The following is a 22479-nucleotide window of genomic DNA, read 5'->3' as shown; positions in this document are numbered from 1 at the left end:
AAAACTTATTGAATATTTGAAAATTCAATGGCGTTGCATTTGTGGCCTTGCTATGGCAAGATATCAGGCCGTGTAAATATGAGTAGGCCATGGCCTACCTCAGTTTTTGGTGACAATGGTTTATTATTTTCTTCATAACTTCGTAACGAGTTTTTAAATTCCGTAAATGTCATTTGTCTTTCCCTTTGAACTGTTACGGTAGCAAAGACGCCGTACGTGCTTGGCAGACCCTTTAAAACCATTGCAATGAGTAGTGCATCACTTATTATCTCCTCTTGCTTCTCGTAAGGCTGTTGCCGATCGTTCCGCTTGCAATATATAATCTGTGACTGTCTCGTCGTCACGTTTCTTCAGTGAAATGAGTTTCGTGCAAAGAGTGATGATGCGAGGCTTTCCTCTGCGTTGATAGTAATGTCTGACGATTTCTATAGCTCTCCGTCCATTGTCTTTCGCCTCCCAAATCACAAGAGACAAACTTCTGTCGTCCAGACATTGGACGAACTCTGCAAAAGCGTCAGCCAGTTTTGAAGCTGCTGGTTTTCTCTCTCACTTGTTGATTTAATAAATACGTCGTACAGTTTTTAAAGACGCATATAGCCCAAGAGTTTTACTTCCCATAACTCGTATTTGCTTTCGCTTCCATAGAAAAGCAAACTTCTCCTCGGCCCATAACCTGTTGAGTTCGAGTTACTCGTCATATCTCTTTTCGTAATATACTCTTTACCTTCAGTAACAACCACGAGTGAACTTAATGGTCCAACTGATTTTTATTATTTTACAGTGCAGTATTTATAGTCTTTATTACAAATAACAAATATTATTGTTGGTCGGAATAGCTCCTCTATTTAAGCTATATATGGTACATAAAGAAATTTAACTAACGTTAATAAATGTACTTTGGCTGTTAGCCGTGTGGGAACGGATACATTGGTAAAGCAAACTACACACATACTATTTCCTTAACATGTTTCTGTGGTTTATGAGCATGACTCAACAAAATTTAAGACAAGTTTTTTGAACTTTTTTGTTATTTTCTAGATTTTCCAAAACATTTCAAGTGTTAGGCAGGCTTTAAAAAACTTTAAATGCATGCAAAGAAACGCAATAACTAAATTGTACATTTTATGGCATTTACATGAAATTTGCTTGTCGATTACATACAGAATACTATAAAATGGTAATAACAGAATTTACCACAGCATTTTAGAGTGTTCAATTAATTTGTTTATTTAATGTTCGCCTGGACACAGTCTCAATTCTGTATTCTATACAACTAGAATGAATTTATTGTTTGTTTTTTTCTATAAAACATGACTTACAAGATATGTCCTATATTTTACATGATTTTTATTGAAAAGGAAGAATACTTGAAAAATTTCTCAAGGTTGTCTTTGTAATTAATTCTAGAAGGCAATCAGATCTTCTATAAGAAATAGGACTTTTTTTAAATGCATAGGCTAAACACTCTGCTTCATATATATTTCCAATGTACAGCTGACTAAGTAGTCATTGTTTCAAGTAGAGTGCCTGTACAAACTTTGTGTGTCAGTTAGACAAATTGTTAAACACCTTCCTAAGTGATAATATAACTCAGTACCTCCATTTTCATTCCAACATGCAGTGGCGTCGATAAAGGGGGGCCTGGGAAAAGGGGCACGTATCCCCTAAATATTGGCTGTGATCCCCATTTGAATTTTAGATAAGAGCCTTCATATGCATCATTCAAAATTGAAAAAGAAGCACATGGCATTAATGTAGTACTTACAGCATTCACACAACTTTACTGTAAAGGGAAGCATTCTATTAGATGTGTATAGCATTCTATACACACATTCACAATGACAATACACATTACCTGTACACACAATACAATGACGTAAGAACCAGATAACAAATATGGCTAACATGACGTTTACTCCTCATTTGACTCTGAAGATGACTACCGCTAAGGTTGTCAAAACGTCAGTCAACAACAACAAAAACAATCCTTCTCAGGACTTTATTAACCTGGACGATCATCATTTACAAACATGTAGTTAAACTGGGAAGTTAAGAAAATGAAACTATTCATGTTGTTACAAATATTTCAAAAATTTCCAAATGCAGAAGCAATTTTTAGAGCCTTTCGCTAGTGACTGACCTGGAACAATTTTTGTGCCTTTCCACTCGCAAAATCCTGGCGACGCCACTGCCACAATGTAGCCAAATGCCTAAATGCAGGAAAACTAAAATGTCCAATTGCGTTGTTTTCAGCTGCCATCCTCGATAATCATTTACACGTACAAGTAAAATTGTAACATTACGTAGCTAAGTTTGATCTTCAACAATTTTAGTGGTCTATAAACTCTACTTAAAGAACCAATTTATGTTGATATTAATAATTTTATGACCCTTAGATGCAGTCAAGAGAAAAAATTAATAACTCGTATCTGCAAGAAATACTTACAGATGTTGTTGAAAAGAAAATTGTTGATCTTTTTATTCAAGAATGGAACACTCATTACAAAAAATCCCACGGAGAATGGGAAAATACAAACGTCAGTGGTATGAAGTTGTTCAATATTGAAAAAACAAAAAAGAAACCTCTTGACAAACACATTATGTCAAAATTTCAAGATGGTGACACCAGTAAGTGGGATTGTACGACACTATTTGCAGCAATATTGTTTTCCAACTCAGTTGGAACAAAACTTGACTCCAAATCTAAGGCTGCTGTGGATAAACTTCGTGTTATCAGAAACAACTTCATCCATGAAAAAAAAGGAAAAGTTGCTGATGACGAATTTAAAACAATGCTTTGTGATATTGAAAACTCATTTCAAGATCTAGGATTTTCATTCACTGAAATTATCAAAATAAAAAGTAAACGAAACATATTTTATTCTTTTCAAGTACTTCCTTGCAAATCAAATCACGATGTGGTTAAACGTACAGAGTTACTTAATCAACTCACAGCAGATCTCAATAACTTGCGCAGTACTAACAATAATGAACTAACATATTACTATATTTCTGGTAATCCTGGAAGTGGTAAATCTGAATTAGCTAGACAAGTTTGTGAAGAAATGTATAACTCGTTTGACTGGGAAAAGAATACGACATTTGTGATGACACTCGAAGGAAAAGATATCGACTCTCTTTTGAAAACGTATGTAGAACTTTGTAAACGATTAAGCAATGATAAAACTGTCATTGAAAATATCTCAAAAGAAGCAAAAAGCAGCGAAGAAAAAATTAAAGATTTTCAATTATTCCTGACACAACAGCTGAAATTATGGCAAACATGGTGGATTGTTGTTGATAACGTGATTGAACTTCATAAAATTTATCCATTATTACCTCAAGTTGGTGATCATAGCTGGAAAAATGGTCAAATTATAGTCACTGTCCAAAATACAGATGCTATACCACCAGATGGAAATCTAAATAAACACATTTCAGTTAGTCATGGTATGAACAATGAAGAATGTCGACAACTTCTATCTGTCTTTTCTGATATTCATGATAAAGATGAAAAATTTTTAAAGGATTTATCAGACAAATTAAATCGTCAACCGTTGTTCCTGGCAAATGCTGCTTCCTACGTAGGTAGTGTAAAAAGTGTAAATCCGACATTCACCTGGGAGCAATATTTTGATAAGTTGAATGAAGGAGGGCGAGAGAACATCGATGGCAATTTTCAAAAAATAAACACGTCTTACTTAGGAATGAAAACTGTTATGTTAGCAGTACAAAAAAATGCTGAAGAATCCATCTTGTTAAAACATGTTTTTAAACTTTTCTCAATAATATCTTTCGATCCCTTACCACTAGATGTTATAATACATTTTATTAAAAGCATTGATCCACAAATATCTGCAGAAGATGTCTGTCTACAATTAAATCATTGTTCTTTATTCCTTCAAACGGAAAACAACGACATCCGCCTCCACAGCTTTGTACACAAAGCCATCATAAATTATTCATCGCAGACCTTTGGCTGTAAACAAAACAAAAATAATTCTAAAAAGTCTGCAGCTGATCTTGCCTGTCAAGTTGCTTGTGCACTAAATCATTTTGAAGACAGAGAAGATGAAATCAAAATAATTCCACATCTAATTAAATTCATAACAAAGTCATCATTTCAACATTTCCTAAATAAGTTGATCGATGTAAAATATTTCTTTTTTTTCATTAAAAAACAAGAACTTAATGAAAGAAATTGGAAATTTGCCAAATATTTTGTAGATGTTTTCGAAAGATTTTACAACTATCAACTTGCAACGAAAGTACTTTATGAAATAACAGAAATTCAAACTAAAGTGTTAGGTGTTGATCATATTGATGTTTCATATTCGTACAACGAGCTGGGTGAATTGCTTTGGAAGAATGGAGAATATGAAAATGCTAAAGATTTTCTCGAGCGAGCAATGAAAACTCAAACAAAAGCATTTGGAAATTTCCATGTTAATATTGCAAAAACGTATAACAATCTGGGTTTGGTTTACATTGAGATGGGAGAGTACGAAAAAGCAAAAGATTTTTATGAACGAGCGATAGAAACTAAAACAAAAGTATTTGGAGCTGACCATGTTAATATTGCGACAACGTACAACAATCTAGGTTCGGTATACAGTAAAATGGGAGAGTACGAAAAAGCAAAAGATTTTCATGAACGAGCGATAGAATTTCAAACAAAAACATTTGGACCTGACAATGTTGATATTGCGACAACGTACAACAATCTGGGTTTGGAAAATGGGAGAGTACGAAAAGCAAAAGATTTTATGAACGAGCGATAGAAATTCAAACAAAGCATTTGGACCTGACCATGTTAATATTGCGACAACGTACAACAATCTGGGTTTGGTTTACAGTGATATGGGAGAGTACGAAAAGCAAAAGATTTTATGAACGAGCGATAGAAATTCAAACAAAAGCATTTGGACCTGACCATGTTAATATTGCGACAACGTACAACAATCTGGGTTCGGTTTACAGTGAAATGGGAGAGTACGAAAAGCAAAAGATTTTATGAAACGCGCGAAAGAAATTCAAACATTTGGACCTGACCATGTTAATATTGCGACAACGTACAACAATCTGGGTTCGGTTTACAAATGGGAGAGTACAAAAAGCAAAAGATTTTTTGAACGAGCGAGAAATTGAAAACAAAAATTTGGACCATGTTAATATTGCGACAACGTACAACAATCTGGTTTACACAAATATGGGAGAGTACGAAAAGCAAAAGATTTTATGAACGAGCGATGAAATTGAAACGGATTTGGACCTGACCATGTTAATATTGCGACAACGTACAACAATCTGGGTTTACAATGATATGGGAGAGTACGAAAAGCAAAAGATTTTATGAACGAGCGATAGAAATTCAAACAAAAGCATTTGGACCTGACCATGTTAATATTGCGACAACGTACAACAATCTGGGTTTGGTTTACAAGATATGGGAGAGTAAGCAAAAGATTTTTATGAACGAGCTATAGAAATTCAAACGAAAACATCAGGACCTGACCATGTTAATATTGCGACAGCGTACAACAATCTGGCTTTCGTTTACAGAATAATGGGAGAGTACGAAAAAGGAAAAGAGTTTTGTGAACGAGCGATAGAAATTCAAACAAAAGCATTTGGACCTGACCATGTTGATATTGTGTCAATGTACAACAATCTCGGTTCGGTTTACAAAGATATGGGAGAGAAAAGCAAAAGATATGAAAGCGATTCAAACGAAAAAATTTGGACCTGACCATTTAATATTGCGACAACGTACAATCTTTTGGTTTACAATGATATGGGAGAGTACGAAAAGCAAAAGATTTTATGAACGAGCGATAGAAATTCAAACAAAGCATTTGGACCTGACCATGTTAATATTGCGACAACGTACAACAATCTGGTTCGGTTTACAATAAAATGGGAGAGTACGAAAAGCAAAAGATTTTATGAACGAGCGATAAAAATTGAAACGAAAATATTTGGATCTGACCATGTTAATATTGCGACAACGTACAACAATTTGGGTTCGGTTTACAGTAAAATGGGAGAGTACGAAAAATCAATAGACTTTTTTGAACGAACGATAAAAATTCAAACAAAATCATTTGGACCTCACCATGTTATTATTGAAACAGTGTACAACAATCTGGGTTCGGTTTACGATGATATGGGAGAGTACGAAAAAGCAAAAGATTTTTATGAACGAGCGATAGAAATTCAAACAAAAACATTTGGTCCTGACCATGTTAATATTGCGACAAAGTACAACAATCTGGGTTCGGTTTACAGAAAAATGGGAGAGCACGAAAAAGCAAAAGATTTTTATGAACGAGCGATAGAAATTAAAACAAAAGTATTTGGAGCTGACCATGTTTATATTGCGACAACCTACAACAATCTTGGTTCTGTTTACAAAGATATGGGAGAGTACGAAAAAGCAAAAGATTTTTATGAACGAGCGATGAAAATTAAAACGAAAGCATTTGGACCGGACCATGTTTATATTGCGACAACGTACAACGATCTGGGTTTGGTTTACAATAATTTGGGAGAGAACAAAAAAGCAAAAGATTTTTATGAACGAGCGATAGAAATTCAAACAAAAACATTTGGACCTGACCATGTTTATATTGCGACAATGTACAACAAACTTGGTTCTGTTTGCAAAGAAATGGGAGAGTACGAAAAAGCAATAGATTTTTATGAACGAGCGATAAAAATTCAAACAAAATCATTTGGACCTTACCATGTTAATATTGCGACAATGTACAACAATCTGGGTTTGGTTTACAGTAAAATGGGAGAGTACGAAAGAACAAAAGATTTTTATGAGCGAGCGATGAAAATTAAAACGAAAGCATTTGGACCTGACCATGTTAATGTTGCGTCAACGTACAACAATCTGGGTTTGGTTTACAGTAAAATGGGAGAGTACGAAAAAGCAAAGGATTTTTATGAACGAGCGATGAAAATTAAAACAAAAGCATTTGGACTTGATCATGTTTATATTGCAACAACGTACAGAAATCTGGGTTTGGTTTACAGAGATATGGGAGAGTACGAAAAAGCAAAAGATTTTAGTGAAAGAGCGATGAAAATTGTAACGAAAGCATTTGGACCTGACCATGTACTGCAATAAAATACAACAATCTTCATTTGGTTATAAACAAACTATAGATATTGAAACTGAAGCATTTGGACTTCTATTTATCTTTTATTTTTTATTCGCTAGAAGCTAAAATACTCCTGTCTTTGAGAAAACGTACAAGGAGATAGAAGAAGAGGAAATGAATTTGTAGCTCATTTTCAATGAAGAAGAAAATCAATTTTTCTTTTCATTTTAGATATTCATTTTTTTTTCCTAAACATTACTTGAACATTAGAGAACTTCTGTACAAACTATAAAAAGTTTATATTAGGAATGAATTTGTAGGGCAACACCGTCCTTTAAAGTATATATCCATATTCAGGAGTGAATGACATGGCCAGACATTTTTGGCTAATGTCTTTACATCTGATAAGAACAGTAAAGGAGTCATTTCTACTGGTGTCTTTACTACTGATATGGACAGCAATGAGTCATTTTCATTGCTATGAAATTCATGTCTTGCTTTTGCTTTAGTTTATACTTTACATTGCTTTGAAACTGATTCTCCCAGCTACATAAATTATTTTACCACAAAATCACAATATAAAATGTTGTGGTTATCTCTGATCCCAAGAAAATTAAATATAAATTAAAAACGAGATTCACTGCACTTAAATGTAAGCGAAAAATGAACATTGTCAAAACAATTAAGGTGTAAATCCCCAACCGTATTTAAAAAGAAATGTTGAATCAAGTAACCAAACTATTGACATTCTCTGCACCCACAATTCTTTTAAATACAAATTATATTTTTTACCATTTATCACAGTGAAAAGAAATTTGTATATTTGCACAGCAAAGCCAGTGTTTGGGCTGTTTAGAAAACTTACTAAGCACTGTAAATTTTACATGTAAATAATGTACATGTTAAGATTTTTCTTATTAAACAACAAAAAAAACCAAACAAACACTCCATTTAAACCTTTGCCTGCAGAAATTGAAAATACAACTGTTGCTGGTCAGCTAAAGTGGAAAGAAATCATACCCAAAAGCCATGGCTAACAAAGCATCTTGCTCCTTGAAATGGCGCCACAAATCCATTCCTTTCCGCAGACTAAACACAATAAGAATCCTTTGCTGACAAGCGTTTTGATAGATCTGGCATTGGTGACCACCTGACAATGTAATTTATCTTTATGTATGTTTTAGGTAGTGATGTAGCCAAGAAAAATGGAGCTTTACTCTAATTCTGTGTGTCTGGCCCATATTTACTGTTGTCATCTCGTATGTAGTGTAGTGAGTAACGAAAAATTAATTAAACAACAAAATATTTATTTTCATAGCACTGGTACACTTGCTATACACTAAGAGTTGTCATGGTGTTATTAAAGGGCTGGATTCTTATATCTTCCTTTGATTCTTATTTTTTTATTTTCCGTAAACTATACACGTATTTAATAAAATATACATTTAAGTTGATTTATCCAAAGGGGAACCCACACGGTCTGGGGATCTAAGTTCTTGATACAGGGTGTTCCAAAAAAAGTTAATTCAACTTTTACTTGCTGATGTGTGTAAATTACTGAATAAATAACTGTAGTTTTAAATATTTAAAAAAAAGTTCTAGGTTCTAGCTATGGAATGCTATGTTGTTTGTTGCGATTTGGAAAGAAAATGAGTGAAATGCAAGCGCGTTGAAAAATTTTTGTCAAAGTCGCATTCTTTCAACTTTGAGCATTTTCCCATCAACATGAAAGGTGCTTCACTTTGATTTTGCTGTTTTTTTGACTGACTATCACATATTTCATGGTGATGTCTCATTTTTCAACCTTGACAATATTTGAACTTATCTGACATTTACAATTTCCATGATTCAGCAAAAATTGATCCTCAAGGAGACTTAATTAAACGTAGTTAAATACATAATAAATTAATAACTACATACGTATAATATAGAAGCTACAATGCATTAAAAATCCCAGTCAAGAAACTTATTTTAGATACATTTATACCTCCTAGCGTGGAGATCAATCATTGCCGCTGAATCATGCAAATTTCAAACTATCGGCTGATTTCAAAGATGACCAGTTCTTTTGAGACATATTGTAAGATATTTTGATTACAAAAGAAATTTTGCAAAGATCATCAAGTGTACGCTCACTACGCTGAAATCGATCGAGGTGTTTAACTACACTGTGACGCATTTGGAAGAAATAAAAGCATAGAGCACTGTTTTACCCGCTGTTAATCAAGTTGTACTAGATTTTGAAACCCTTAATTAGCATTAAATTTGTTTCTATATCTCAAATATAATACGCTTTAATAATTATTTTAAACATTAATTTGTTTTATCTTTCGTCATTGACTTCAATTTTCGTCGATCAAAACAATAGTTGACTTGAAGTGTGATTTTATTTTTTTTTTGTGTCATCTCTATCCTAATCATAAAATTTTTCTGAACTATTGTAAAGATAACAACATCGCAATGAAGACATAATTGAATTCATCTCTTGGCATAGGAAAAGATTAAACTCTTACCTCAAGGTTTATTAAATATTAAAAGAATTCCGTACATGCATTAATTTTATGAATGGCTTCGAATGTTACCTTTGACATAAAAAACAAGTTGAAGTTAGAAAAAGTACAACTTTTGTGCCAAAGGAATTTGATGCCACTTTTTAAGAATGTATGGTATTTTGATTCATTCATTTTTTATCATTTTCGCGCACTATTTAAACATAAACGACGCAGCATTTATTAAAATAGAATTCAGATTAAGACAGTCTATTTCTGTGCCAAGGTATTTATAAACTTCCTTTATATTGTAAGTTCTCATCACCTAACTAAAGGATTGTATCACATTAGCCAAGTCGTTGAAATATATTAGGAATAACAAAGGGCCCAGAATAGAAACTTGTGAGTTTCCTTTGAGACTTTCTTCTTCCTGTGATATAACTCTTCATATTATAAAGAGAATATATAACAAAAGAGAGACGCAAAGGTATAGAAGCTGAGGTAGACCCAAAGGTGGACAAAAACATAGACAAAAAGGTAGACACAAATAAAGGCAAAAAGATATACAAAAAGATACACGAAAGATTGACAAAAAGACGAAGATTAATGGAAACAAAAAGGTAGACACAAAAGTAGACGTGAAGACTAAAGTCAGACAAAAACATTACAATGTGCAAGGATTGTCGTTTCACAAAAAGATAAATTACTATTTTTTCAGCAGCAAACTGAAAACAGTTACACTTATTTTGGAAGAAAAAGAATGGACAATATTTTACATTTCACACTTCAATCAAAGAGAGAGTTCTCTCCTAACAAGAATATCTAAAATCACATTTACCTGAACATGTTATCAAAAAAGTGAAAGATATATTTCGCTTTCGGCAAATATTCTTACAAAGTACTTTCAAAGTACTTTCAAGTACTTTCAAAGTACTTGACTAACATACTGCAACCACTCACAAACAAATCAAAACACAAGCTACAATCCACTGAAACTTTCATTAAAAAACTGTGCACTATACAAATACCAGACAACTATATACTAGTGTCTTTTGATGTGAAATCACTGTTCACCAGTCTTCCACTTAATCTGGCACTTACTTGTACAAAAACCCTCATTACAAACACCACGGACGTACTGCCATTACCGACAGAAGACATTATGGAGTTACTAGAGCTCTGCCTCACCTCGACTTACTTCCAATACAAAGGAACACACTACAAACAATTACATGGGACAGCAATGGGCTCGCCCGTTTCTGTTGTAGTTGCTGAAATTGTAATGCAATCTATAGGGGAACGGGCACTCATGACTTACAAACATGCACTACCTTTTTGGTTTCGCTACGTAGATGACACAATTACAGCACTACATGCAGACGAGATTGATGACTTCCATACTCACATCAACAAACAGAACAGCCACATACAATTTACCAAAGATGTCGAAAAAAAACGGAACTCTTCCTTTTCTCGACTGTTTGGTAAAACATGACAATCAAAACTAGGAACAACAGTTTATCGCAAGCCAACACATACTGACCGACTACTAGACCAATCATCTTACAACCCTACATCACACAAAGCCACCACAATCAGAACATTAACAAGACGTGCACAAATCATATGTGATTCACCGGACGCTCTACAAAACGAAAACAACTATCTCAAACGTGTTTTGACAAAACAACTATAACTCTGACTTTATCAAACGCAACACTTACAAACCCAACGAACCCAACGAAACGAACAACTCAGTGACAACAGCAACGATACCTTACATCAAAGGTACGTCTGAGACTATCTCGCGTATCTTACGACCATACAACATACGTGTCGCACATAAACCAATCACAACATTACGACAAGTACTAACGAACATAAAGGACAAAGAACAACCCAACGAACGACAAGGTGCAGTTTACAAAATAAATTGCTCCGACTGCCACGCCTCCTATATCGGGGAAACTGGCAGGAACTTAAACATAAGACTTACTGAGCACAAACGAGCTACTAAGAAACAAGACAAAACTAATCACATTGCCGAACATCACCGAATCACAAAGCACAACATTGACTGGGACTCGGCAAAATGCATCACTTACAGTACTGACTATAGACAACGGCTTACATTAGAAAGTTGGTATACCAACTTGGAACAAACCCCCCTGAACAGATCACAGCAATTACCGGCACCTTACAAACGACTTATTCACAATACAAACAAACGATCAACTAAAAACATTACACTTCAAACTAATTCACAATGACAATACACAATTGACACCCACACATTACAACTAAAACGTCACACCTAAATCACACATCACAACTAAAAATAAAATATTTCACTTCACACTAATCCACAATGACAATACACATTCCCTGCACCTGTACACACAATACAATGACGTAAGAACCAGACAATAAATACGGCTAACCTGACGTTTACTCCTCATTTGACTCTGAAGATGACTACCGCTAAGGTTGTCGAAACGTCAGTCAACAACATCAAAAACAGTCCTTCTCAGGACTTTATTAACCTGGACGATCATCATTTACAAACATATAACGATACTCCCGGGTTCAAACCATTTACTTTATAATGATTAAATTATTAACGTACCGAAGCAGAAAAGAGTTCCTCATACTTTGCATTAAATGTAACTTCTTTCATTGAAAGATCGATGTGTCTTCTCAATTCCTTATCATAGCAAATCGATTCATAGATTTAGCCTTGGTGTTGGTGGTTGCCTAGTTAGGACTTTGGATAAAAACTATTACACTTTACCTAAACATCAACAATTGGCGCGCTGTTTAAAAGAAACTTAGATTTTAGAGCATCCATATTGACAGTGCTCTCGATTGACTTTTCACCTTCTTTAGATTTATCATTATTACTTCTCTCTTCATCAGAAGAATCACTTTGATAAGACACCAACGATTTGGGACTTGCAGCTAAATCGAGAGATCGGAGCACAGAAACCATATTGAAATTTGTCACGTGAAACGTGAACTGAAAGATAAATATTAAATGTCACCATCGTTACTCGCGCGAATTGTTTTATCGTCTTGCCGCGAAATACGATTTTACCCACTTTAACTTTTTTGTAAAAAAACATCATCGTATGCGCATTGTCAACTTTCTTGTTCTCCTTCCATTGTATTGCTCTATAATAAAGCTAAATATCTTAACGTTTTAAGTTCTTTATTATTCGTGAAAAGCGGTATGTGGAATAACAATACGAAGGTATTGCAAGTTTAATTCCTTCATCACACTAAGCATATGCCAGACTGGAAAGTATGCAAACTGCGCAAGCTAGATCAATTTTTTTTAGAAATTTTGCGCGGCGGATTTTCAATTTTGCTCGGCGGATTTTCGACTTTGCGCTGCGAAGCCATAAAATATTCGCGAGACGTCAGTTTTATTTTTCCGTATCACACTCCATTTTTGATAGTTTGCAATTGCAAATAATTATGAAACATAACATAAAAGATGATACATGTGTATAGCTGTAGCTTACCTTAAGTTGGAGCTTGCAACTCTCCTTTTACAACGTGAGGATGTGTCATGTGTAATCACAAAAAAATGCCACTTTACCTTAGGTATTATGTAACGAGTCGAACGACCAACGTACCACGTATGTTTATCATTCATCTGTTTCATCGTTTCATCACAGCGTATGATACGATAAAAGGTAGGCACCAAATAAATTTGATTTACTGACGTCGTCAAATACGTCGTCAAAAAAAACAAATCAATCAGGAACCATCTTTTGTATAATCAGCAGCCAGATTGTGGAGTAGAAGGTTTTTCAGTTAATAATTGTTTATAATCAGCAGGCAGATGGTGGACAAAAAAGGTTTTCAGTTACTAATTGCTTATAATCAGCAGCCAGATGGTAGAGTAGAAGGTTTTTCAGTTAATAATTGTTTATAATCAGCAGGCAGATGGTGGACAAAAAGGTTTTCAGTTAATAATTGTTTATAATCAGCAGCCAGATTGTGGAGTAGAAGGTTTTTTAGTTAATAATTGTTTATAATCAGCAGGCAGATGGTGGACAAAAAAGGTTTTCAGTTAATAATTGTTTATAATCAGCAGCCAGATTGTGGAGCAGAAGGTTTTTCAGTTAATAACTGTTTATAATCAGCAGGCAGATGGTGGACAAAAAAGGTGTATGTAAAATAGATGTTACTGAAATGAAATTATTAAAACAGGCCAAACAACATTTTTATACTTGTCAGATATACCATATCTTAGTTGCATACACATATTAGCAATGGAAAAATATCTGGTTGTGTATGATAGAAAGTTTGGTATTGAAGCCAAAGATTTTATTGAAAAAAGTAAGTATTGTGTGTTACTCTTTCAGGATATAAGGTGTCTGAACAGCTTCACCAAATTTTGACTTACACTTACATACTATTTGTTTGAAGATCCTTGTCAAAGATGTGAGAACTTGTTACATATTAATCTAACATTGCATGAAGTGAATGTCTCAAATTTGTATTTGGCTTATTTTTTCAATGTAAAGTTCTTCATGTTGTATGGGAGGAAATGTCTTCATCCTTAAATATCAGTTTATTGTACATTTCAAACCCTTGTGAAGTCATCCTTCTGTGTTTTTACAAGACCCTTGTGAGACATTGTTCTTATTACATGTGGACGTCAACTAGCATAGCTTTACAAGCAAAAATATTGTTAAAACTTGTGAATGATTATTCACACAACATATTTATCTCATCCAATTTCTTTTATGAATGCAGAATCCACATCCATGATGCAGTCTGTTTTCAATGATCATTCCTACCATGAGATGCGACCTGAAGAAGTATATTTTGTTTTGTGAAAATAACTTTTTTGTACAAATACACGTACAGTTTCTCAACCTTCTAGTACCCCACAATTTGTTATCATACATCCTGTGCTTAAGTTCAGGAGCTTCTATAAAGCTATTAGGGGGATAGCCAATAGGGCAAATTGAATTTGTTTATGACTATTGAGGTATACACATTCATACTCAAATACATACATAGCCATATACCTACAGTACATACATTAAGTAGTATAAACTAAATGTATGATAAAAATAGTAAAGTCATATTCACCATTAGCTTTACGTGTCTGATATATATATTAAGCACTTTCTAAGGATTTTGTGAAGTCATAATTAATCATAATTATTAAGCTGCATACACATACACACACATAATACAACCTTAAGATAAATGATTTTACATATTTTAGGACTTGTTTAGTGCAGTGTGCAGGGAGGTTCAGTAGATTGCTGTAAAACCAGTGAATAGTCCATGGGGGGTTTGTACTTTTGTGTATTCAAAAGTAACGCCGCCCCAGCCCGAGTTAAAATGTTGCAGCTGCTCGTCATATCATTGCATTCATGTGACAACCCGTGCAAAAGCCATGCAAATCGTTGACGAGGATGAAATGGATTCTCCATTGGCACTTTTTAAGTTTTCCTTTGGAATTACACCAGAGATGCGAGACTATTTTGAATTGGCTACACTTAGCAAAGAAAAGGTTTCTTTATTTGAAACAGGTATGCAAGATAATCTGCAATGGTGAACATCCTTTTAGCTTTACATGTACTATTTCCTTTATCGGTATGGTATTTAGCACTTTCTAGCATTTTGTATATATTACAATTTAATTATTTTAGGCAATGAGAATGATGCAAGCGATTTTACTGATCTTCCTGAAAAAAATGGTCATAAAATTTTGGCGCCATCTGAAAGTGGTATTTGCTCTTGTGGTGCAGAGTGGGATAAGCGTTCTATTCAAGATGAATGGTTGTACGTAGACGTGTGTTCAGTTGCGTACTTTTATTCAATCCATGATGTGAAGGGTAAGTTCTGATTTGTTATAGGGTACGCTTTGCTTCATAATTATTTGACTTAAATCATAATTATTTTGTGTATTGTAGACCTTGCTCCTCTTGTGCTACGAAAAACCATTATGATGGCATTGAAAACAGGATTGTATGGTTTGGATCATATGCAATATCTCATGCCGTTCTAAAAGATTCCAATCGGCTTTTCATAACGTCGAGGTACTTTTTAATGAAAATTTTTTGAAGCATTAGTAGCTACGTTTGTCCATTATTTAATTTTCTCGCCCTATGTCTTTTGAATGTTTTTTCTTTTTTATTCTTGTTCAGTTTACCTATGTACAAATATTATGTTGCGTATGTACAAAGGCAAGTGTCTTCTGGTAATTTTAATTTCCCAAAGGAAATAACTTACGCCAAGTTTCGTCTCGCTATCATTGCCATGATACGGTAAGCATCATTTCATTTTCAGCTTTAAAATATGAATATTCCATTGAGATAGTGATCGCTTATTTTATTAAGTTATTGAATTTTCTCTTATTAAGGTTGCTTAATATTGATTTTGACAATGGGTTTTTTTTGTGAATTATGTGGAAGAATTCCCCAAAAGGTGGTGATGGATGGAACAACTCTTGGAATACAGAAAACTTTCTTACCAAATAATTTAAGAGAGTCTGATACTGGATTGCTAGATGGAAGATAAGTATTTTTGAAGTTTATCTGTAATATATAGTATATACAGGCCTGCTAATTAGTAAATACGAGTGTTCATCTACGTATCAGAAAGCATTTTATGCATGATGGTGACTTCTCTCACTTTGTTTTTGTACACAGCTTATAGTTTTAAAAAGAACAACCTGTTTTCTTTTGTCCAATACTAGGTTTGAAATGCGCAATTTCATCAACAGGAGAAATGTGCGAGCTTTATTAAAGAAGTACAGTGATTCAAAGCTAAGTTGGGACGTATTTCAAGAATTAAAATCTGAAGTAAGAAGAATTTATTACGAGTACAAAATTTTGTATGACCACTCCAGAGCTCATTTTATACTATAATTTCTCGTATTTATAGATATCTTCATAGGGGCTTAGGACTCTACTTGAATGGTTAGAGAAACAAGAATTCATCACTAGTTGTCCAAACTCGTGCAGAAGGTTAATGGCAGCATTGGCTTCTCACAAACCAGTATGCGCAATTGTGCCAGCCAAAGAAGAAGTTTTGGACCTCTTGATAAGGATGTCTGATGGAGCCAATCCAAAAGACAATCCTTCCACTGATTTAAAACTTCTTCATGAAGAAGTGCCCCTACTGTTTAACGTCATTGAGACTAGCGAAGAAATTCCAATTACTATTCAACCGCTGCTAAAGGAATTGCTACAAAAGGCGATAAGTCCGTTCGAATTCAAGGACGGTCAGTGGCGTTTGCCACACAACTTACCTGCGGTGTCTCAAAATTCGTCCCGTGGATATCTATCTTGTCTGCCAGAACTGGTTCAACGAGGGAATTTTGCTCTTGACAATAGGAAGACACAGCAGGGAGATTGTGAAGAAAAAGTTATCTAAATATTAATCTCGTTCCTTTTCTTGCATCATGAAATGTTTCTCTAGTCCCATTTCGTCTTCTTCGTTTCCTACTTCTTTAAGATATTTCTCTTTGTTGTGCTCGTAGTCCATATCTTCATCTTGAATTTCTTCTTCGTCGATATCTTCATGCTTCTTTTCTTGTTTGAACTCGTCTGCTTTCTCCTCGTTTATTTCCTCTATTTCAGTTTCTTTTTCCATGTCCTGGTACTCTTCTTCGATGTTTTCTTCATTAAACTGTACACATCAATTTATTAATAGGATGTGTAATAATCACATAAAGTGTGGAGAACGTATTGTAAAAATACAATTCTTTTTTTACATTTTTTACATTTATTCAAAGTATTATCTTACGTCTGTAATGTAATTCCAATAGGAAAGGACGATTTCGGTTAGTTCTGCCTTGTTGAGAACTTTCCTGAAAATTTTCTTATCGTTGTTGCCATCTGGAAGAATTGCAATCAATTTTAAACATGGTTTAGAAAACATAAATAAATAGACATAAAATAAAAGACATAAATAAATCATTAATTAAACCTAGTGGAATCTCTTTTCTTGCTGATGGTGAACAAAACGGTATGTGTAACGGCCAAAAAGATGGTTGTTCTGCTTTGGACCAAAAATTTTTAATTCGGGCTACAGGCCATTTGTTTCCTCCCTTAGACCCTGTAGCAGTATAAAAATATTTGTCTCTGCTTATGTTTTACAAACATGAAACTTATTTAAAAATGAAACATGTTTGTGCCTGAAAATGCTGATGAAGGAAGAACCATGTTAAGCACGAGGTTTCTGAGTTCTTCACACGACCATTTTCCTCTTCTTATTTCATCAAAAGCTTCAGAGTCGATTAAATCAGGTCGAACTCTTTTTGACTTCAATACGTTTTCATTGTTTGCTATATAGATATTTTAAACTTCACAATTGTATATGTCAAATGATCATATATATATATAACAGTGATGCTTATTTTTAATATCAGAGAATTAAAAGAGCAGTAACAGTATTCACCAGATGACGTTATTGAAGACCACAAATCATTTTCAATATATTTGCATACTATGTCGCTGGCAACGTCCAACACATCTTCGCGCAACCCAGGACTTCCTACAACACAGAATGGGTTTGTTTCAATACAGTTAAACATATGCGTGTTCAAGTAGTGAACTCAAAAATCAATAACCTGCTGTTCGAACATTTCCGTTCCCATCCAAATATAATAAAACAAGAGGACCGATTCGATTAGTCTGGGACACTTGATCAATCTAAAATCATGAAATTACATGAAATATTATCAAAAATACAAAATAAAAAATACAAAAGCAAACTTACGCGCTTTACCAGACGCTTTCTCATTTTGTATGCATTCAAACTTTCATTTTTGCTGATTAACTCTTTCCTCTAAACGAATTATCATGTGACATAAACTTTATGCCATAAAGAACGAATCATTATTATTAAATATTTATCAACATAACAGGAAAGAAATTACATTAAATACCGGTCTCTGACTCTTTTTCACACGTGTCTCTCCCCGCGAATTTGTCTTCATTGTATTTTTCAAAGTCATAGAAGTATTCCTAATTGTTGAGTTCGAGTTACTCGCCATATCTCTTTCTTAGTATATTGTATACCTTCGGTAACAACCACGAGTGAGCTTAGTGATCGAACTGATTTTTATTATTTTACAGAGCAGTATTTATACTCTTTATTACAAACAACAAATGTTATTATTGGTCAGAGTAGTTCCTCTGTTTAAGCTATATATGGTACATAAGGAAATTTAATTAACGTCAATAACTGTTTCTTGGCTCTTAGCCGTGTGGGAAAGGATACATTGATATACTGGCATACTTTATATTTCTACCACATTTTTCTAAACACTTTAACACTGTTAGCATTCTCATCACTCGTTTAAACTCAAACCAATAAGATCTCTGTAATAAAACGTTTTTACGACCATGGTTATATATGCCGAAAACTAACATACTTAATATTTCTACCACATTTTTCTAAACACTTTAACACTGTTAGCATTCTCATCACTCGTTTAAACTCAAATTAATAAGATCTCTGTAATAAAACGTTTTTACGACCATGATTATATATACCAAAAACTGGCATACCTAATATTTCTACCACATTTTTCTAAACACTTTAACACTGTTAGCCTTCTCATCACTCGTTTAAACTCAAATTAATAAGATCTCTGTAATAAAACGTTTTTACGACCATGGTTATATATGCCGAAAACTGGCATACTTTATATTTCTACCACATTTTTCTAAACACTTTAACACTGTTAGCCTTCTCATCACTCGTTTAAACTCAAATTAATAAGATCTCTGTAATAAAACGTTTTTACGACCATGGTTATATATGCCGAAAACTGGCATACTTTATATTTCTACCACATTTTTCACTTTAACACTGTTAGCCTTCTCATCACTCGTTTAAACTCAAATTAATAAGATCTCTGTAATAAAACGTTTTTACGAACATGGTTATATATGCCGAAAACTGGCATACTTAATATTTCTACCACGTTTTTCTAAACACTTTAACACTGTTAGCCTTCTCATCACTCGTTTAAACTCAAATTAATAAGATCTCTGTAATAAAACGTTTTTACGACCATGGTTATATATGCCGAAAACTGGCATACTTTATATTTCTACCACATTTTTCTAAACACTTTAACACTGTTAGCCTTCTCATCACTCGTTTAAACTCAAACTAATAAGATCTCTGTAATAAAACGTTTTTACGACCATGGTTATATATGCCGAAAACTGGCATACTTTATATTTCTACCACATTTTTCTAAACACTTTAACACTGTTAGCCTTCTCATCACTCGTTTAAACTCAAATTAATAAGATCTCTGTAATTAAACGTTTTTACGACCATGGTTATATATGTCGAAAACTGGCATACTTAATATTTCTACCACATTTTTCTAAACACTTTAACACTGTTAGCATTCTCATCACTCGTTTAAACTCAAACTAATAAGATCTCTGTAATAAAACGTTTTTACGACCATGGTTATATATGCCAAAAACTGGCATACTTAATATTTCTACCACATTTTTCTAAACACTTTAACACTGTTAGCATTCTCATCACTCATTTAAACTCAATCTAATAAAATCATGTAATAAAACGTTTTTACGACCATGGTTATATATGCCGAAAACTGGCATACTTAATATTTCTACCACATTTTTCTAAACTTTTTAACACTGTTAGCCTTCTCATCACTCGTTTAAACTCAAACTAATAAGATCTCTGTAATAAAACGTTTTTACGACCATGGTTTTATATGCCGAAAACTGGCATACTTAATATTTCTACCACATTTTTCTAAACACTTTAACACTGTTAGCCTTCTCATCACTCGTTTAAACTCAAAAAATCTTTTGCTTTTTCGTACTCTCCCATATCATTGTAAAACGAACCCAGATTGTTGTACGTTGACGCAACATTGACATGGTCAGGTCCAAATACTTTTGTTTGAATTTTCATCGCTTGTTCATAAAAATCTCTTGCTTTTTCGTGTTCTCCCATTTTACTGTAAAACAGACCCATACTGTTGTACGTTGGTGCAATATTAACATGGTCAGGTCTAAATGTTTTCGTTTTAATTTCTACCGCTCGTTCATAAAAATATTTTGCTTTTTCGTACTCTCCCATTTTACTGTAAACAAAACCCAGATTGTTGTACGTTGGCGCAATATTAACATTGTCAGATCCAAATGCTTTCGTTTCAATTTTCATCGCTCGTTCACAAAAATCTTTTGCTTTTTCGTACTCTCCCATATCATTGTAAATCAAACTCAGATTGCAGTACGTTATCCCAATATTCACATGGTCAGGTCCAAATGCTTTTGTTTGAATTTCTATCGCTTGCTCATAAGAATCTTTTGCTTTTTCGTACTCTCCCATATTTTGGTAAACCGAACCCAGATTATTGTACGTTGACGCACCATTGACATGGTCAGGTCCAAATACTTTTGTTTGAATTTCCATCGCTTGTTCATAAAAATCTTTTGCTTTTTCGTACTCTCCCATATTTCTGTAAACCAAACCCAGATTATTGTACCTTTTTGCATTATTAACATGGTCAGGTCCAAATGCTTTTGTTTGAATTTTCATCGCTCGTTCAAAAAAGTCTTTTGCTTTTTCGTACTCTCCCATATCATTGTAAACCAAACCCAGATTGCTGTACGTTGGCGCAATATTAACATCGTCAGATCCAAATGCTTTCGTTTGAATTTTCATCGCTCGTTCAAAAAAATCTTTTGCTTTTTCGTACTCTTCCATTTTATTGTAAACAAAACCCAGATTGCTGTACGTTATCGCGACATTAAGATGGTCAGGTCCAAATGCTTTTGTGTGAATTTTTATCGCTCGTTCACAAAAATCTTTTGCTTTTTCGTACTCTCCCATATCATTGTAAACCAAACCCAGATTGTTGTACGTTGTCGCGACATTAAAATGGTCAGGTCCAAATGCTTTTGTTTGAATTTTCATTGCTCGTTCATTAAAGTCTTTTGCTTTTTCGTGTTCTCCCATTTCGCTGTAAAACGAACCCATACTGTTGTACGTTGGTGCAATATTAACATGGTCAGGTCCAAATGTTTTCGTTTTCATTTCTATCGCTCGTTCATAAAAATCTCTTGCTTTTTCGTACTCTCCCATTTTACTGTAAACAAAACCCAGATTGTTGTACGTTTGCGCAATATTAACATGGTCAGGTCCAAATACTTTTGTTTGAATTTTCATCGCTCGTTCATCAAATTCTTTTGCTTTTTCGTACTCTCCCATGTTACTGTAAACAAAACCCAGATTGTTGTACATTGGTGCAATTTTAACATGGTCAGATCCGAATGCTTTCGTTTCAATTTTCATCGCTCGTTCAATAAAATCTTTTGCTTTTTCGTACTCTCCCATATCATTGTAAACCAAACCCAGATTGTTGTATGTTATCCCAATAATAACATGGTCAGGTCCCAATGCTTTTGTTTGAATTTCTATGGCTTGTTCATACAAATCTTTTGCTTTTTCGTACTCTCCCATATAACTGTAAACCGACCCCAGATTGTCATACAATTTTGCAAAATTAACATGGTCAGGTCCCAATGCTTTTGTTTGAATTTCTATGGCTTGTTCATACAAATCTTTTGCTTTTTCGTACTCTCCCATTTTATTGTAAACCAAACCCAGATTGTTGTAACTTGTCGCAATATTAACATGGTCAGGTCCAAATGTTTTCGTGTCAATTTCTATCGCTCGTTCATAAAAATCGTTTGCTTTTTCGTACTCTCCCATTTCACTGTAAACGGAGCCCAGATTGTTGTACGTTATCGCAATATTAACATGGTCAGGTCCAAATGTTTTTGTTTGAATTTTTATCGCTTGTTCACAAAAATCTTTTGCTTTTTCGTACTCTC

The 22479-nt window shown here is 34.0% G+C and overlaps 5 protein-coding genes and 1 long non-coding RNA gene across 8 annotated transcripts; 3 read left to right on the top strand and 3 right to left on the bottom strand.

Moving 5' to 3' along the window:
* The first annotated feature begins 2386 nt into the window (after positions 1-2386).
* Positions 2387-5601, top strand: LOC124457278. The gene is made up of 3 exons (XM_047007556.1): positions 2387-2628; positions 2893-3305; positions 5563-5601. The coding sequence occupies exons 1-3, from the start codon at positions 2397-2399 to the stop codon at positions 5599-5601; spliced, it is 684 nt and encodes a 227-aa protein (XP_046863512.1). The 5' UTR covers positions 2387-2396.
* Positions 5602-5986: 385 nt separating this feature from the next.
* LOC124457422 (nephrocystin-3-like) lies at positions 5987-7117 on the top strand (the record flags this gene model as incomplete). Its single annotated transcript, XM_047007681.1, has 1 exon — positions 5987-7117. A coding segment is annotated over exon 1 (1077 nt), but the record flags the coding sequence as incomplete, so codon positions are not given.
* Positions 7118-13866: 6749 nt separating this feature from the next.
* On the top strand, positions 13867-16147 carry LOC124457423. 3 transcript variants are annotated; one of them, XR_006952572.1, is made up of 6 exons: positions 13867-13948; positions 14369-14433; positions 14850-15159; positions 15280-15465; positions 15778-15897; positions 16045-16147. XR_006952572.1 is itself a non-coding variant. In XM_047007682.1 (5 exons), exons 3-5 carry the CDS (start codon positions 15024-15026, stop codon positions 15855-15857), a joined length of 402 nt encoding a protein of 133 aa, XP_046863638.1. In that variant the 5' UTR covers positions 13867-13948; positions 14369-14433; positions 14850-15023. The 3 variants fall into 3 exon arrangements, 1 of the variants encoding a protein (XP_046863638.1); XR_006952571.1 differs by having other exon boundaries at positions 15993-16147; XM_047007682.1 differs by lacking the exon at positions 16045-16147 and having other exon boundaries at positions 15778-15857.
* Positions 15742-16183, bottom strand: LOC124457424. Its single transcript, XR_006952573.1, has 2 exons — positions 16104-16183; positions 15742-15919 (listed from the first exon to the last, which is right to left on the bottom strand). It is a non-coding gene; the product is annotated as an uncharacterized LOC124457424 (long non-coding RNA).
* Positions 16184-17011: 828 nt separating this feature from the next.
* Positions 17012-17911, bottom strand: LOC124457277. The gene is made up of 4 exons (XM_047007555.1): positions 17772-17911; positions 17564-17692; positions 17381-17472; positions 17012-17263 (listed from the first exon to the last, which is right to left on the bottom strand). Exons 1-4 carry the CDS (start codon positions 17797-17799, stop codon positions 17012-17014), a joined length of 501 nt encoding a protein of 166 aa, XP_046863511.1. The 5' UTR covers positions 17800-17911.
* A 2251-nt stretch (positions 17912-20162) lies between these two features.
* On the bottom strand, positions 20163-22220 carry LOC124457276 (nephrocystin-3-like). Its single transcript, XM_047007553.1, has 3 exons — positions 21893-22220; positions 20485-21514; positions 20163-20167 (listed from the first exon to the last, which is right to left on the bottom strand). Exons 1-3 carry the CDS (start codon positions 22103-22105, stop codon positions 20163-20165), a joined length of 1248 nt encoding a protein of 415 aa, XP_046863509.1. The 5' UTR covers positions 22106-22220.
* Positions 22221-22479: the final 259 nt, after the last annotated feature.

Source organism: Xenia sp. Carnegie-2017, unplaced genomic scaffold (assembly GCF_021976095.1).
Source record: "Xenia sp. Carnegie-2017 unplaced genomic scaffold, XeniaSp_v1 HiC_scaffold_6, whole genome shotgun sequence".
In the NCBI taxonomy this organism is placed as follows: Eukaryota; Metazoa; Cnidaria; class Anthozoa; order Malacalcyonacea; family Xeniidae; genus Xenia; species Xenia sp. Carnegie-2017.
The sequence above is the reverse complement of the archived record's forward strand: the minus strand, read 5'-3'. Positions and strand labels throughout refer to the sequence as shown.